Source organism: Hypoxylon trugodes (assembly GCF_022578975.1).
Source record: "Hypoxylon trugodes strain CBS 135444 unplaced genomic scaffold F4822scaffold_1, whole genome shotgun sequence".
Taxonomy (NCBI): Eukaryota; Fungi; Ascomycota; class Sordariomycetes; order Xylariales; family Hypoxylaceae; genus Hypoxylon; species Hypoxylon trugodes.
The window spans coordinates 899,801-913,494 of record NW_026250016.1 but is presented as its reverse complement, the minus strand read 5'-3'; the positions used below and the strand labels follow the sequence as shown (position 1 = coordinate 913,494).

The following is a 13,694-nucleotide window of genomic DNA, read 5'->3' as shown; positions in this document are numbered from 1 at the left end:
TATTTGAATTATTTTTAATATAATTTATTCTTTTCTGTTACCTTTTAGACTTCTTTTAGAAAGGGTATGTTTTATTTTATATAGGAAATATTCTGAATTCTTAGAGATGACATTAGTATTAAAGATTTATATGATTTTGTAAAATGTTTTTCTTGTAATATTATCTTAATAGGCTAATGTTTACTTTTTCTTTTTTCTAGGCAATATTCCAGATATCTAAATAATATATCTAGTTTAATATTATTTTTTCTGGGTCTGAAGTAGATAATAAAGTCTATTCTTGTAATTTCTTATATCTATCTTATTTATCTTTTATTTAGGATTTATGTAGTTATGAAGTAAGTAAGGTTATGATGGTCGGAATAGACTTAAATCATATACTATATTCCTTCTAGGTATTATTACCATTATCTAAAGCTATTGACGATGGCTAAAAGCTCCTTATTGTGGATTTTATAATTGATCTTAATTGGAGTGAATTTGCATGAATAGAAAGCTATAAGGTATAGTTTCCTATCATCTCCAATTTAGGATAGGATTGTTCTTAGCATGTAATTAGATATATTAACTTCAAGTTGGAATTTCTTTGAAGGATCTAGATATATTAATATAGGTGTAATAATAAAAGCTTTTTTAAGTATCTTAAATAAATTGGCTATGTCTAGGGTCCAAATCTAATCTTGGGTTTCTTTTTTGGTTAAATTTGTTAATAGTCTTACTTTCCTAGAAAAATCCTTGATAAACCACCAATAAAAATTTGCAAAATTGATGAAAGATTGGATATCCTTGAGGCTCTTAGGTTCTTGCCATTCTATGATTATTTAGACTTTTTTTTATGACATTTTGACCTTGTCTAGAGAGATGATGTATCCTAAGAAGTCTATTTCTTGAGTCTGCTAAATGTATTTGTTAGGTGTAATTAACAATTTATTATTTATTAATCTTTATAAGATTTCTTTAATTAATTCATTATATTCCTTTATATTTTTTTTATATATAAAAATATTATTAATATAAATTATAATACCTTTATTAAAAAGATCTTTAAAGATATAATTTATCATATTTTAAAAGATAATAGATATATTAATAAAATTAAATAATATAATAATAAATTTGAATAATCTATATTTATATTTAAAAACAATTTTTTATTTATTACCTTTTTTGATCCTAATAAGATAAAACTTATTCTTTAGATCTAATTTGGTAAAGAATTTTGTTATTCTAATATGATTTTATAGTTCACAAATAAGGGGAAGGGGATACTGATTTGATTTGATGATGTAATTTAGGTCTCTATAATTGATATATAATCTTAGTTCTTTTCCGTGAGGTTTAAGAACAAATAGGATTGGAGATGCTGTTAAGGATTTGGAACAACAGATTTTTCTTATGTTAAACATTTTTTCAAACCATATTCTTAAGGTTTTTAATTCTTTTTTATTAAGGATATATATGGGATCCTATAAAGGTTATTTTTTGTTAATTAGATCTATAATATGATTATATGATTAATGAGGAGGAAGTTTGTTTGCTAATTCTTTGGTTATAATTTTGATATATTATTAGAACTTTTCTGGAATTGTTATTAATATTGGTTTCTCTTTTTTAATGAAATTAATAGATTTAATTATATATATATTAGGGTTATATATAACATTTTTATTATATATAAAAATTATATTATTAAGGGCTGCTCATGTATAGTTCTTTTTGTAATAAACAGATTTAAATATAATATCCTTCCCTTGATTATTCCAGAGATTTGATGGTTAATGTTTGATAAATTATTAATATAAAAATATGATATTGCATTCTGAGTCAATAGGAGATATTTTGAATAATAATTGATTATAATGAAATTCCCATTTAAGAATAAATAGTTTAATATAAAAAAATCTAGTTTTTTTTATTATTTTATTATTAAAAGTTCTTATCTATATGGGAATAGTTTATTAAATAATAGAGATCCCATATTTTTTGATAAAATTATGATTAATCAAAGATATTAAATTTCTGGAGTTTATTAAGATATGGATAAAGATCTTTTATTCATTATTGAAGATTGTCATTTCCATAATAAATCAATTATCAATTATGGGTTTCTTTTTTAAAAGGATTGGCCTATTATTTAATCTTTTGATTCTTATAATTCTTGTATTATTTGGCTATGGCTCTTTAGTTAATGTTATAAAATGGCCTACTAAAAATCTGCTAAGTTTTCAAATTTTTTGTTACTTTTGATTTTAATAACCCTGGGATATAAGGCAAAAACTACTACAGTAATTACATTTTTGGACCTTTTTATATCAGGTTCTTCTGATGTTTTAATATTTGTTTCTTTATATTATCTCTTAGCATTAATAACTATAATCTTTATTAATATTTATGGTAGGTCTCTTTCATTAATATTTTTTTATACATAACAATCTTATATTTTATGGTTATCTCTTCCATATCAAATATATTATATTTTGATTTTCTTGAATTTATCAATGTTTTCTTATTTAACTCCTTCAAGGATCTTTTAAACATTAGTCTAAGGAAAGGGTTTAATATTACTAGTAGACTAATTTTTTACCTTTTGGTTGTCAATTTATTTCTAATTGTAAACCTTTATTTTATCTGGTTTCTTCAACTTTTTAAAATTGGACTTATCTTTTTTTAATATGGTAAGGTTTACTTTCTTAACTTCATAAATTTTTCTGGCTTCTCTGACAGCAGAGATAAATTCAACATCCATAATTAAGACTTTTCTATTTTATATATAAATTAGGTAAAAGATATTTTCAGGTAAGGTTTAAAACATAGTTTCCTATAAACCAAATCCTCCAATTTAAGCTTGGATATTAAAATCTTAAAATTAGATAATATATTAATTAATATTTTCAATATATTTTAATATTTTAATAAATTAGAAATTCTTTAATGATTTAGTTGGGTTATAGAATTTTTCTATAATTAATTTAAAATATCCTTCCCATTTATCTATAATATATAATTTTTTAAATGTTCTTACCTTGGTTTAGTATTAATTAAAGATATATTTTATAAACAATGATCCAACCTAGGTTATTTTAGCTTGGTTATTATCAAAGACATTTTTGAAGAAATCTAGATAGGTTTTCATTAATATTTATTAAGACCTGAATCTTTTAATTTTCTTACTATCAAACAATACAAGCTTATTCATTATTAATATTTATTTCTTAGATAAAGCCTTTATTAATACATTAATAAAATCATTACCTAATCCTTTAGGATCTTATCATCATCAAGATCCTCCAAAAGGTAATAATAGAGATCCTCATCCATGGCCTCCTCTAAACAGGTCATTATTGCTTCCATTATCATTCCCATCATCATCACCATCATCACCACCTGGGGTTCCAAAGGTTACAAATAACTATCTTTATGTTTTGGCTTGAATTCTTCTAACATCCTATTATTCTCAGAATCTTTCCTTTTAGAAGATAATATTATTATTAATCATTTTTCTATCTTGACAAGCTTTACAAGTTTCTCTAGGGGCATTAAAGATTCCTGATATCCTAAAAGATGAGATTATTAGCTTCTTAAAGACAATAATTGGAATAGACATTGGTATTGAAGTTCACCTAGTATCAGGTTATGACATATTACAAAGGCTAAAGCAGACCCTTTCTCTTTAACCAATTTCTTAGAGGATTCCTTCTACATTAATGTTCCTTCTTTTTTTTCTTTATTTAAAGATGATTTAGATTATTTTTGTAATAAGGGAATGGATTTTTTTTACTCAAACTTAGGCTATTTTTCTAAATCTGATATAATGATTGGTTATTTGGTCAATCATTTCTTGGAATATAACGTCAATAGTTCCTTTCCATTTTTTTATAATTTAACTTCAGGAATGGAGGTTGTCTTATCGAAGATATAGATTAATTATAGCCCTAACAACTTTTTCGCGGAATTGATTTTAGTCTTTAAATACTTATTTGATCTTACTAATGGCTTCACTTCTTTGAGTAATATCTTAAGAGATTTTAGCAATTTCTTTGTTAACCTTAACAGTAAAATCAATGTTGGCTTAATATATTTGATTCTTAAATTACTTTATTTTTATAATAAGGTTTTGGTTATTGATAATTCTGGTTTTTATAATGTTAATTAGGGATTTATAATATTATTAGAGGTTGGTTAAGACATTTTTAAAAGCTCCTAATTATTATTATTATATTTAAGTGATAATAATTATTTTTTGGACTATTCTTTGCATTTAATTATACAAGTCAATTAACTAGATAAGGAGGTTCTTAATAATTATTTATTATTCCTACAAAGGTAATACAACATCGTTTATAATAATATTAAATTTAAGGAGATTCTAGAAAATTAATTAATTATTATTGAGATCCATAATTCCTTTATTTAATAATATCGATGAAGGAGGTTAAGGAATATCTTAGGAGATATTCTTATTTAATCCTATTTTAAAATAATTATTTTATTGAATAATTAAGGAGTTAAATTCCATATCTTCTAAAATTATAAAATAATTTAATGAGATTATTAATATATAAAATAAGGATAAGGTATTGATATAAGTGTGGGGGTTTTGTTATTCCGTTCCAATATATGTTGGTAAAAAGATTATAATATCAAAATGGGGTTAAAACAATATATTAAATAATTATAATCTTTTTATAATCTATATGTCATATTTCCCTCCTTTAATCTTTCAGGAGAAGCTATTCTTCTTTATGTTGTTTGATAGTAATACATGATGTTTAGTATAGCTTCTTTTCTTGGATATGAGATGGCCAAGAGCTGTGTTGGTGCCTTATGTATATTACAGCGCCTACAGCGCTTCCTCTTGGGCCTATCATCTCTCATCTATACATGTGTTGGTGATGGTTTCCTATCAGGATGATACAGGTGTCATAACATTGATCGAAATCATATAATGACGGCCGGGGGAAATCGGGCGGACGTGGCTTTCTGTAGTTATCAAGTAGAGACCGAAATGGCTCTGGAAGTTCCGCCGATTCATCCATAATAGGTAAAAAATTAGCTTAATACCTGGTAAGTATCGGAACAGCTGGAATGTTCGCCGGAAAATGAAATTCAAAGTCTTCTATAAAATCTAACCTGAGAAGAATGTGACTTTAGGGGGATAAAATAGCCTGGTTGTCCCAAGGGCTGGCTCGAACGAATTCTAGGAAGGTAGTATGCTCGGCCATGATCAAGTACAACGTGCTTCTTATAAGGTGATGTGATTTACATCAGTAACTGAACATCCTCATATTTCAGTATCAAGCACTGTGGGGGGAAAAGCCACCGATATGATTCCTTAATGTGCTGAGATATAGGTAGTTAACCCAATGAAGATATACGTCAACAACACTTACTACGAATGTAACCTTAAGCAGGCTGAGCTTTGACGAACTAAGGCTTGTTAATTTCTCAAGAAGAGTCATCCGATATGCTCCAAGCCTCGCAGCTGCGTGAAAGATTAGGCCTCCTGCTGCGGTTCGAATGTAAAATTCGATACGTGGGATAATATAGAGCCATAGTACTGCGGCATGTGTTTCTAGAACGAGTTCCACATCTGAGCACAGCCATAACGAGACTACTTAATGATCAATCAATAGGTAGCGAGGGTATTTCCGCATGCCGGTGGTGGTGTACTCAGCCTCAAGTGTTTGTCATATCGAACCTATAGTAATTTAGATAGTTAAACTGTTGTCGGAAGATGCTCGATTGTTTCCGGCGATCGTACCCAATAGGCTGAAGTGTACTTAGCCACCAAAGTACTCTTGGGCTGGAATATGTTCGATTAATGTAGGATACGAAGGAAATCTTCTAGTGGCAAGACATTCCGATCACTTAGATTGAGGAGATTACGTTTACGCTTGTGAACGTGGACGCTGTCGTGATAAAAACCAACATTGAATGAATTAAATAGGTGGGGAAAGATAATGTGGGAAATCGACCTGCTTATATAAGAGGCCACTTACATACCCAGATACCTAGGTAGCCACGTCCTTAGGTAATCAGCGCACTCTTGTGTAACTCCTATATTATGTAATGATAAGCTTATGTAATTACTAAGTCATCTGGCTCTGACTTATGTAATCATTGAGCTCTGTAATGATCGACTTACGTAACCATTAGATCTTGTAAGGGATTTAGTAGTGCCGTCTTTTAGCACCTTCCAGGTCCCTAGGGTTTCGATTAGCCCCCTACCAGCAGAACAATAACTCCAATTTAACAGGTAACCTAAGCATATGATGGCATTGACTGCTTGTCAGAACAATTAGGCTTTGGGGAAAAGCGGTAGTTTAATATCTCAACCACATTAAAAAAAACAGTTACAGTGGCTATGATGGTAATGGCAGTGTGAATTAATATCATTTAGTGTCTTCATCTCCCCCAGCCCGCCCACTAAAGCAAACACATATTCGAAGTTCCTCCACTACCTAGGTACGCATATGGGTGGAGGGCATATTGTCGAGTTGCTGGGCATTGCTTCTCATTGGTATCTCTAACCATACCAAATTGAGCTATTTGGGTTCGAGCATCTGTGCCGCAGATGCGCCTACCATCATTAGTTGAGTTGTATTAAGAGTATAGTATGAATGTATAATTGTAGTATTACTTGCCTACGTTCTTATGTCAAGCATAAAACAGCTAAGGATCAGACGATTTAATGTGGTATTCTGATTCAAGAAGAAATGAAGGTAATGGGAAGGAGAAGATTGGTGACTATCGTTCGACTAGGAGAAGCCTCGGTACCATGTGGGGGATCTTCTTTAAATCTGCCCCGCTAACATTCCCCAAACGCCCCCATTGTCCATCCCTCTATAATAATAGTATAAAGGTGGTTTTAATCTCTTAGGGTCATAGTCAGGGATACTTCTGAGTTAATATGAAGTTAATATTAGGTATTCTTAATGAATCAAGACCATTCGATCGTATAAGGTGTAAATGTGAACGTCTATATGTATCTGCCAGGAGGGAATCTGTAGTCTAAATAGCGGGGTTACTGATTTAACTCGTGTTGCGACGGCCTGTCCCGTCCCCAGCCACCGGGGTACATACGCTAAATGTTAGGTAGCCTGCTAGGGACCTACGTTCGCTACCTCGGCCGAAATCCTACATCTACATCTTCCACCCTCAGGCATACGTTCCCAGCAATCCTCCATCAATTCATGCGCACTCACTACAAACCCAATGTGAACTTCTTATATGTAGTAGGCGAGTAAGTACCTTCCTACCTACACCCATCCAAGCCGATGAATCCGGATATATAGGGAGAAGTACAACGCCCTAAAACAATCCACAATGGCAGAACAAAAAGCCCCAGTAATCATCATCGGAGGCGGCCTAGCCGGTCTAGTCGCCGCCTTCGAGCTTTCACAACGCGGCGTGCGCACGCTCATCATCGACCAAGAAGGCGAGCAGAATCTAGGGGGACAAGCATTTTGGTCGCTTGGTGGGATTTTCTGTGTTGATTCCACCGAACAGCGACGTATGGGGATTAAAGACAGTCGCGCGCTTGCGTTTCGTGATTGGCTTGGCTCGGCGCGATTTGATCGCTTAGATGGTGAAGATATCTGGCCACGGCGCTGGGCGGAGGCGTTTGTGGATTTTGCGACGGATGGTATGGAGAAGTATCTTAAGGACCGCGGCGCGGGGTTTTTAATGAATGTTGGGTGGGCTGAGAGGGGCGATGGGACGGCTGATGGTCATGGGAATTCGGTGCCGAGGTTTCATATTACTTGGGGTGCTGGGCCGGAGGTCGTGCGGGTATTCGCGGAGCCTGTTAGGGAGGCCGAGAAGAATGGGATTGTGGAGTTCAAATTTAGGCACAGGGTGGATGAATTACTAGTCGACGAAAATGGAAGGGCGTCTGGTGTCCGAGGTAAAATCCTGGAGGAAGACCCATCACCGAGAGGAGTCAAGACATCGAGGACGGAGATCGGTGACTTCGAACTGCACGGCGCGGCGGTGGTCGTCTCATCCGGAGGCATCGGAGGAAATGTGGAGGCGGTGAAAAAGGCGTGGCCACTAGATCGTCTGGGTCCCAAGGTCCCAGAGAACTTCGTCATTGGTGTCCCTGCGCATGTTGATGGTCGGATGGTAGGAATTGCGGAAGCTGCCGGCGCGCATTTCGTCAATCGCGATAGGATGTGGCATTATACTGAAGGCCTTCAAAATTGGAATCCTATTTGGCCGGGTCATGGAATCCGAGTCCTGCCTGCACCGTCGTCGTTGTGGCTAGATGCGAACGGAAAGAGACTGCCACCATTCCTATATCCAGGTTCCGACACGTTAGCGACACTCAAGTACATCTGCAGCACGGGTTACGACTACACTTGGTTCATCCTCGACCAAACTATTATCGCGCGGGAATTCGCGCTCTCAGGTTCAGAGCAGAACCCAGACTTAACGGCGAAGAGTGTTTGGCAACTCCTTAAGAATCGTATCTTCAGCTCCAAGGGCACGGTACCAGTCCAAAATTTCCAGAAGTACGGCAAAGACTTTGTGGTGCGCGACAACCTCGAGGACCTAATTGACGGCATGAATGAGCTAGCGAAGTCCGTCAACGGGCCATTACTTGATCCAAAGTCTATTAGGGAAGTTGTAGAAACACGCGACGGCCAGATGGATAATGACTACTGCAAAGACGCACAGGCGATGCTCATTCGGAACGGTCGCAATTACTGGCCTGACAAACGCAGTCGCGTAGCTCCGCCGCACAAACTTCTAGATCCAAACCATGGCCCGTTGATTGCCGTGCGCATGAATTTGCTCACACGCAAGACACTAGGCGGTCTTGAGACAAATTTGGAGAGCAATGTGATGAAGGAGAATGGCGAAAAGTTCCCGGGTCTCTACGCGGCTGGTGAGGCTGCTGGATTTGGCGGAGGTGGCGTTCACGGATATAACTCGCTCGAAGGAACTTTCCTTGGGGGTTGCATATTTTCCGGTAGAGCAGCTGGGAGAGCTATAGCTGATGAACTGCTTGGTCCTGCTTGAGACTATCTACTGAGAACGTAGGTAGTGGCTTTACACCAGTGGGTCCTCAGACTCCCAGGCTATGGCAGTTGAGCGCTCCTTCTATTTGTACGTGTATATTCTTGGGCGAAAGTGTAACTCAATGTATTCTCTATACATGTATGCGATACATTCCTCTCACGTTAAGCCCTCCCTTGGCGACTTCGACATCCACCTACTCGAGTGCGGTGTAGGTGCCCCTTCCTAGTCCTTATAGTTTTCTGCAGACCCAACTTTCTAAAAACGCTAGTCTAGGAAGCCATTGGTGATATCAACCCAGTAGGAATTGGTCATCTTAGAGAAGGGACTTCTAGTTGTATGCTTATCAAGATTCCCGTAGTGATTACAAGTCCCTCTCGTATAAGCGTCGTGACTTCCAGCCTATCGTTAGTTTCGCGATGAGCTTGATTCTTGGATAATAGGCGCTGATGTAGCTCCTTCAGCTGCTGCTCGTCATTACTATCTAACAAGAATTAGCTGTAGGACGATGTCTTATTCACAAAAAGTATGCTTGGCGATGTTGGGTTGTTGAAATAAATTAGCTAGTTTGACTCTCCTCTCCCTCTGCCTTGTAATAAAATATCATCATCACCATTATCACAAACCATATTCATACACACATTGTTAATAAGAAAAAAACCAAGTAAAACCACAAAAACCACAAAAAATTACATATTTAGTTAATATGTCTACGGCAACTTCTTTCGCCCCCGCCTCAACCGAGGATAGGTAGATTCATCAACACAAATTTCTTCGCAAATAGCAACTTATCTACCGTTTATATAGCTCTGCAGAGGTCCATTTCGGACCGAGGGTGACCACCGTCACCACCACGTCACCGCCGCCGCCTCGTAAGTTAATATCCCGTCTCAAAAAATCTGCCTGGAGACACGTGAGATTAACCGGAAGCGTATCCTAGCATAATGACCTAGTGGATGCTGGTGCCCACCTACCTCCCGTCGTCGCTGCTGTCAGTAATCAGTATAATGGCACTGGTCATGGTACTGGTGACCGCGCTGGTGACGGCAGTGTTGGGGTTCGCCCTCAAGCGGACGCCGTGGTTGAAAGAGAAGGCGAAGGCGGCTCTTGCCAGACGCCAGGAGAGGGAGGTGGTGGTGGATGATGCGAAGGAAGTTTAATATTCTTAGTTGTATTGGTTACTGGCTTTTGGTGGTATTGATTACAATTATTGAATAAGATGCATTACCATTCATCCATCTCCAGGGTCTTGGTATGCTTGGTTACCATATCCGTGAATCGCATAGTTCACTAACCGCATGTCTTGCCGTATTTACCTAGGTATGCACTAGACCAGATGACCCTGCGCTTAGACTATAGGTAGGTGATTTCTAGTTGAACGGGCTTGACCATTTGGTGCTTTGGTACCTAAGCCTTCAATACATAGGTGTTTGTTGATATGGCGCGAACTTTGGCGGCTGACCCCGAATTGGCGCCATGAAACTTCTGGAAGTTAATTGAGTAGTGAAAATTCAAAGCCAAATAATATAAAGCCCTAGTGAGTACTACTATAAATACCTACCGAGGTACGCAGTTGAATCGGCCAAAGGATCAGCGATCAAAAACATTTTCAATCCAAGAAAATATTTGACTTGGTACAACTCGAAGAACAACATGAAGCTGCAGCTATTTGGGGTCCTCACGGCTGCTGCCGTTCAATTGGTATCCTTCTTCGCCGTACCATTACAGGCTTCAACCTGGCCAATACACGCCGTGAGGGGAAGTAATCACACACTACACAACGTGGCCCCCGATGCGACCCAAAACCAAAAGATCTCCCTTGCAGGCCGTGAGCTAGGACGAGATTCGATGATGGAAATTGTCAATAATGCAATGGACAAGAATCGTGGAATGGAATGTCGGCCTCTCAAAGAAGACCTCATATGTGACCGGATCGAATGGTTCACCAAGAAAGATAAAAGAGAAGACGAGACCTGGAACGGGATCCTGACGAGGCTTGTATCGTACCAAGTTTTTAAGCAGTCCCTTCCTGAGAAGGCCGACGATATCGCGTTCGATACACTCTTGGATACTATTCGTGGAGGCAATGAAATCATTGCAGCGCCGGGATCGCTAGTCGGGGACAACGCGCGAATCCTAGATGCTCTTGATGTAATCCTCGATGACATATGCGCCGAGACATCAAAAAGCAAGGTTGATCGTCGGCTTCAAGAGATGATCGATATCGTCCAGTCTGGACTGCGAGATACCGAGCCGCCGCCGTACGCTCTCCTGCCGATGCCAGCTCCTTGTCAGTGCTACATTGACTCGATAAATAGCACGATATGTCTAAGGGAAGCTTCGATTAATTGGAATGCTACGGCGGGGGAGTGGACCTGCCATTGCTTTAGGGTGTATTGCCATGACCTAAACTAGGGAGTGATACCGGTGGTTGGACAATGTGTCGTCGAAATGTATTTTTCAATGCTGTTTTATAGTATGAAATATTGTGGCGCTTGGATTTAATTCTTTAACCCGTTAAGATAATTTAAATCTCTTCCTTGCGTATAGCCTCTTCTCGTAGGAGATTCGCTGTTGACGCCTAAGTTCCCGAGTCCGTTTAATAACCCCTTTCCCTGCTCACCCTATTAATGAAATCCTTGCCCTCACTAAGTCTTCCAAGATTGATTTTCATAATATCCATCAACCGGTGGTTGTAGCCTGTGGAGTTACCACTGACGTGGGGTGTAATGATGATGTTTTTCGCATCCCAAAGGGGGTGGTCTTTGGGTAAGGGCTCTGGATCTGTAACGTCGAGCGCTGCGCCTCGGATCCATTCTTCGTTAAGTGCTGTGATGAGATCGTCGGTGTTGATGACAGGCCCTCTGCCGATGTTCACCACGTAGGTCTGTTTTCCCCTTAGGGTCTGAAATTGGGGCGCTGAAATTAGGCCCTTGGTTTGAGGCGTGAGGGGTACAGCGAGCACTAGAAGATCGAGGTCGGCGGATAAAAACTCATGGACTTCTTCTGGCTTCGTTCCCGAGAACCATTTGGACGGCAATACACCCTCTGGATCACCTAATCCAGGAACGATGTAGGAGCGGTCGCGACGTGATTCGGGAGTAGGTCTTGGTCTGTTCGTGTAGGCATACACCTCCATACCAATAGCTTTGGCTACTCGTGCTATCTGTCTTCCAATGCTCCCATAACCAAAAATACCGCTAAGGATTGTTAGTATCGGCACCTAACTGATAGGCTTTTAGGGATGCTTATAGGGCTTACACTCGCTGATTGACAGCATCTTGGGTGTCTGAGTCATTCCAGCTACGTTCCCACTTATGCTGCTTCATATTTTCAAGGAATTGGGGGACTGCAAAAATCGGTGAGCAATCTAGCACCCCCTTTTTTATTCGAAAAGTAACATTCGTGATGACTTACTGCGATGCTGAAATGCAAGGAAATTGGCAATGACCCATTCTGTGATCTGAGGCCTGCAGCACACATAATGGGGTTAGTCCTTAGGGAGTGTCTCATTCGATAAGCACCCATTCAATTGCTCGACTCACCCATGAACACCGTTCGCTGTGCAAAATGCGATATCTGTATCCTTAAACAGTGGGTTATCTAGGATGTAATTCGCACCAGCGCTTTGAAGTTGCACGAGCTGTAGCTTCGGTGCGGCCTCCTTCGTAGGGAACTTGGGTCCAGTTAGAAGAATGGTGACGGATTTCCAATCCTCATCCGTGATAGTAGGTGGGAGTGTCGATTCTTTCCACGTATCCCAATTCGAGAGTACTATCTCTAGACCTGGAAACGTCTTGTGTAGGTCTTCGATATATCCCTCTGGGGGATCCCAGGGGACGATTAGAAGTAATTTGTGTCCTTTTAAATCCTTGTTTCCTGACATGGTTGCGATGGCACCACTTGATGGATTTTCTGCTAGGACGTTCCTCATGATTATTATTTTAAATCGGGAAACTTATTCTAGATATATCTTGGTTTTGAAAGAATGTTTAATTAGGCATCGTCGTTTGAGATCTAGGACATTAGAAATATAATTCCCCGCCCTGTCGCAGCTATCAATGAGCTGCCGACTTAGGCGTTATCGATGGCGCAATCGGAGATTGTCCGTGCCGACATGCACCTACAAAAGGGGTAATATAGAGCGGTGGTACGCCTAAATGTTTTTTCCTTTAAGAAACACGGTCGCATCCTAAAACTTACAAGACTCATCATCATAATTCTACGGTAGGTCATTCTCCATCACTCATAGATTTAACTGGAACATATACGATAATAATTGTAAGATTATTAGTGAGTCACCAGCAGCTTTATCTTATTTCATTATTCATTTCATTATGAGAGAACTGGTGATTGATTTACATGTCAATCCCAGAATGAGACCCACCTCAGCAGTCTAGGCTAGGTGATCTTTACAATGACGTTACTTCCGCTCACTTCAAAGCCTCTTTCATATTCAAGACCATGGACACTTTCAATAACTAACCAATATTTTGCCATATTTCTTAATAATACCTCTTCATAGGAGACCCGAATCAAGGTATTCATTCGTTTTACGCGTGATACACCATGATCTTCAGTATGATGGATACATTTCTAGGCATCTACTGTGCCACCACCCCACACCAACCAACACTCTTTCAAGTCAAGATACACAGACCGCTACGAACTTT

The 13,694-nt window shown here is 38.2% G+C and overlaps 3 protein-coding genes across 3 annotated transcripts; 2 read left to right on the top strand and 1 right to left on the bottom strand.

Annotated features, from left to right (window-relative positions):
- The first annotated feature begins 6,974 nt into the window (after nt 1-6,974).
- On the top strand, nt 6,975-9,562 carry F4822DRAFT_384343 (FAD binding domain-containing protein). The gene has a single exon (XM_051456520.1). It carries the CDS (start codon nt 7,327-7,329, stop codon nt 9,022-9,024), a length of 1,698 nt encoding a protein of 565 aa, XP_051319111.1. The 5' UTR covers nt 6,975-7,326; the 3' UTR covers nt 9,025-9,562.
- A 1,112-nt stretch (nt 9,563-10,674) lies between these two features.
- F4822DRAFT_423806 (uncharacterized protein) lies at nt 10,675-11,436 on the top strand (the record flags this gene model as incomplete). Its single annotated transcript, XM_051460041.1, has 1 exon — nt 10,675-11,436. One exon carries the CDS (start codon nt 10,675-10,677, stop codon nt 11,434-11,436), a length of 762 nt encoding a protein of 253 aa, XP_051319110.1.
- Nucleotides 11,437-11,528: 92 nt separating this feature from the next.
- On the bottom strand, nt 11,529-13,130 carry F4822DRAFT_8819 (uncharacterized protein). Its single transcript, XM_051464117.1, has 4 exons — nt 12,567-13,130; nt 12,439-12,491; nt 12,283-12,370; nt 11,529-12,221 (listed from the first exon to the last, which is right to left on the bottom strand). The coding sequence occupies exons 1-4, from the start codon at nt 12,953-12,955 to the stop codon at nt 11,621-11,623; spliced, it is 1,131 nt and encodes a 376-aa protein (XP_051319109.1). The 5' UTR covers nt 12,956-13,130; the 3' UTR covers nt 11,529-11,620.
- Nucleotides 13,131-13,694: the final 564 nt, after the last annotated feature.

Coding starts and splice junctions, on each gene's coding strand:
- F4822DRAFT_8819 (XM_051464117.1), bottom strand. CDS start 12,955: ATGAGGAACGTCCTAGCAGAAAATCCATCAAGTGGTGCCATCGCAACC. Junction 12,371..12,438: donor CCTTGCATTTCAGCATCGCA/GTAAGTCATCAC, acceptor CGATTTTTGCAG/TCCCCCAATTCCTTGAAAAT. Junction 12,222..12,282: donor GATGCTGTCAATCAGCGAGT/GTAAGCCCTATA, acceptor AACAATCCTTAG/CGGTATTTTTGGTTATGGGA.
- F4822DRAFT_384343 (XM_051456520.1), top strand. CDS start 7,327: ATGGCAGAACAAAAAGCCCCAGTAATCATCATCGGAGGCGGCCTAGCC.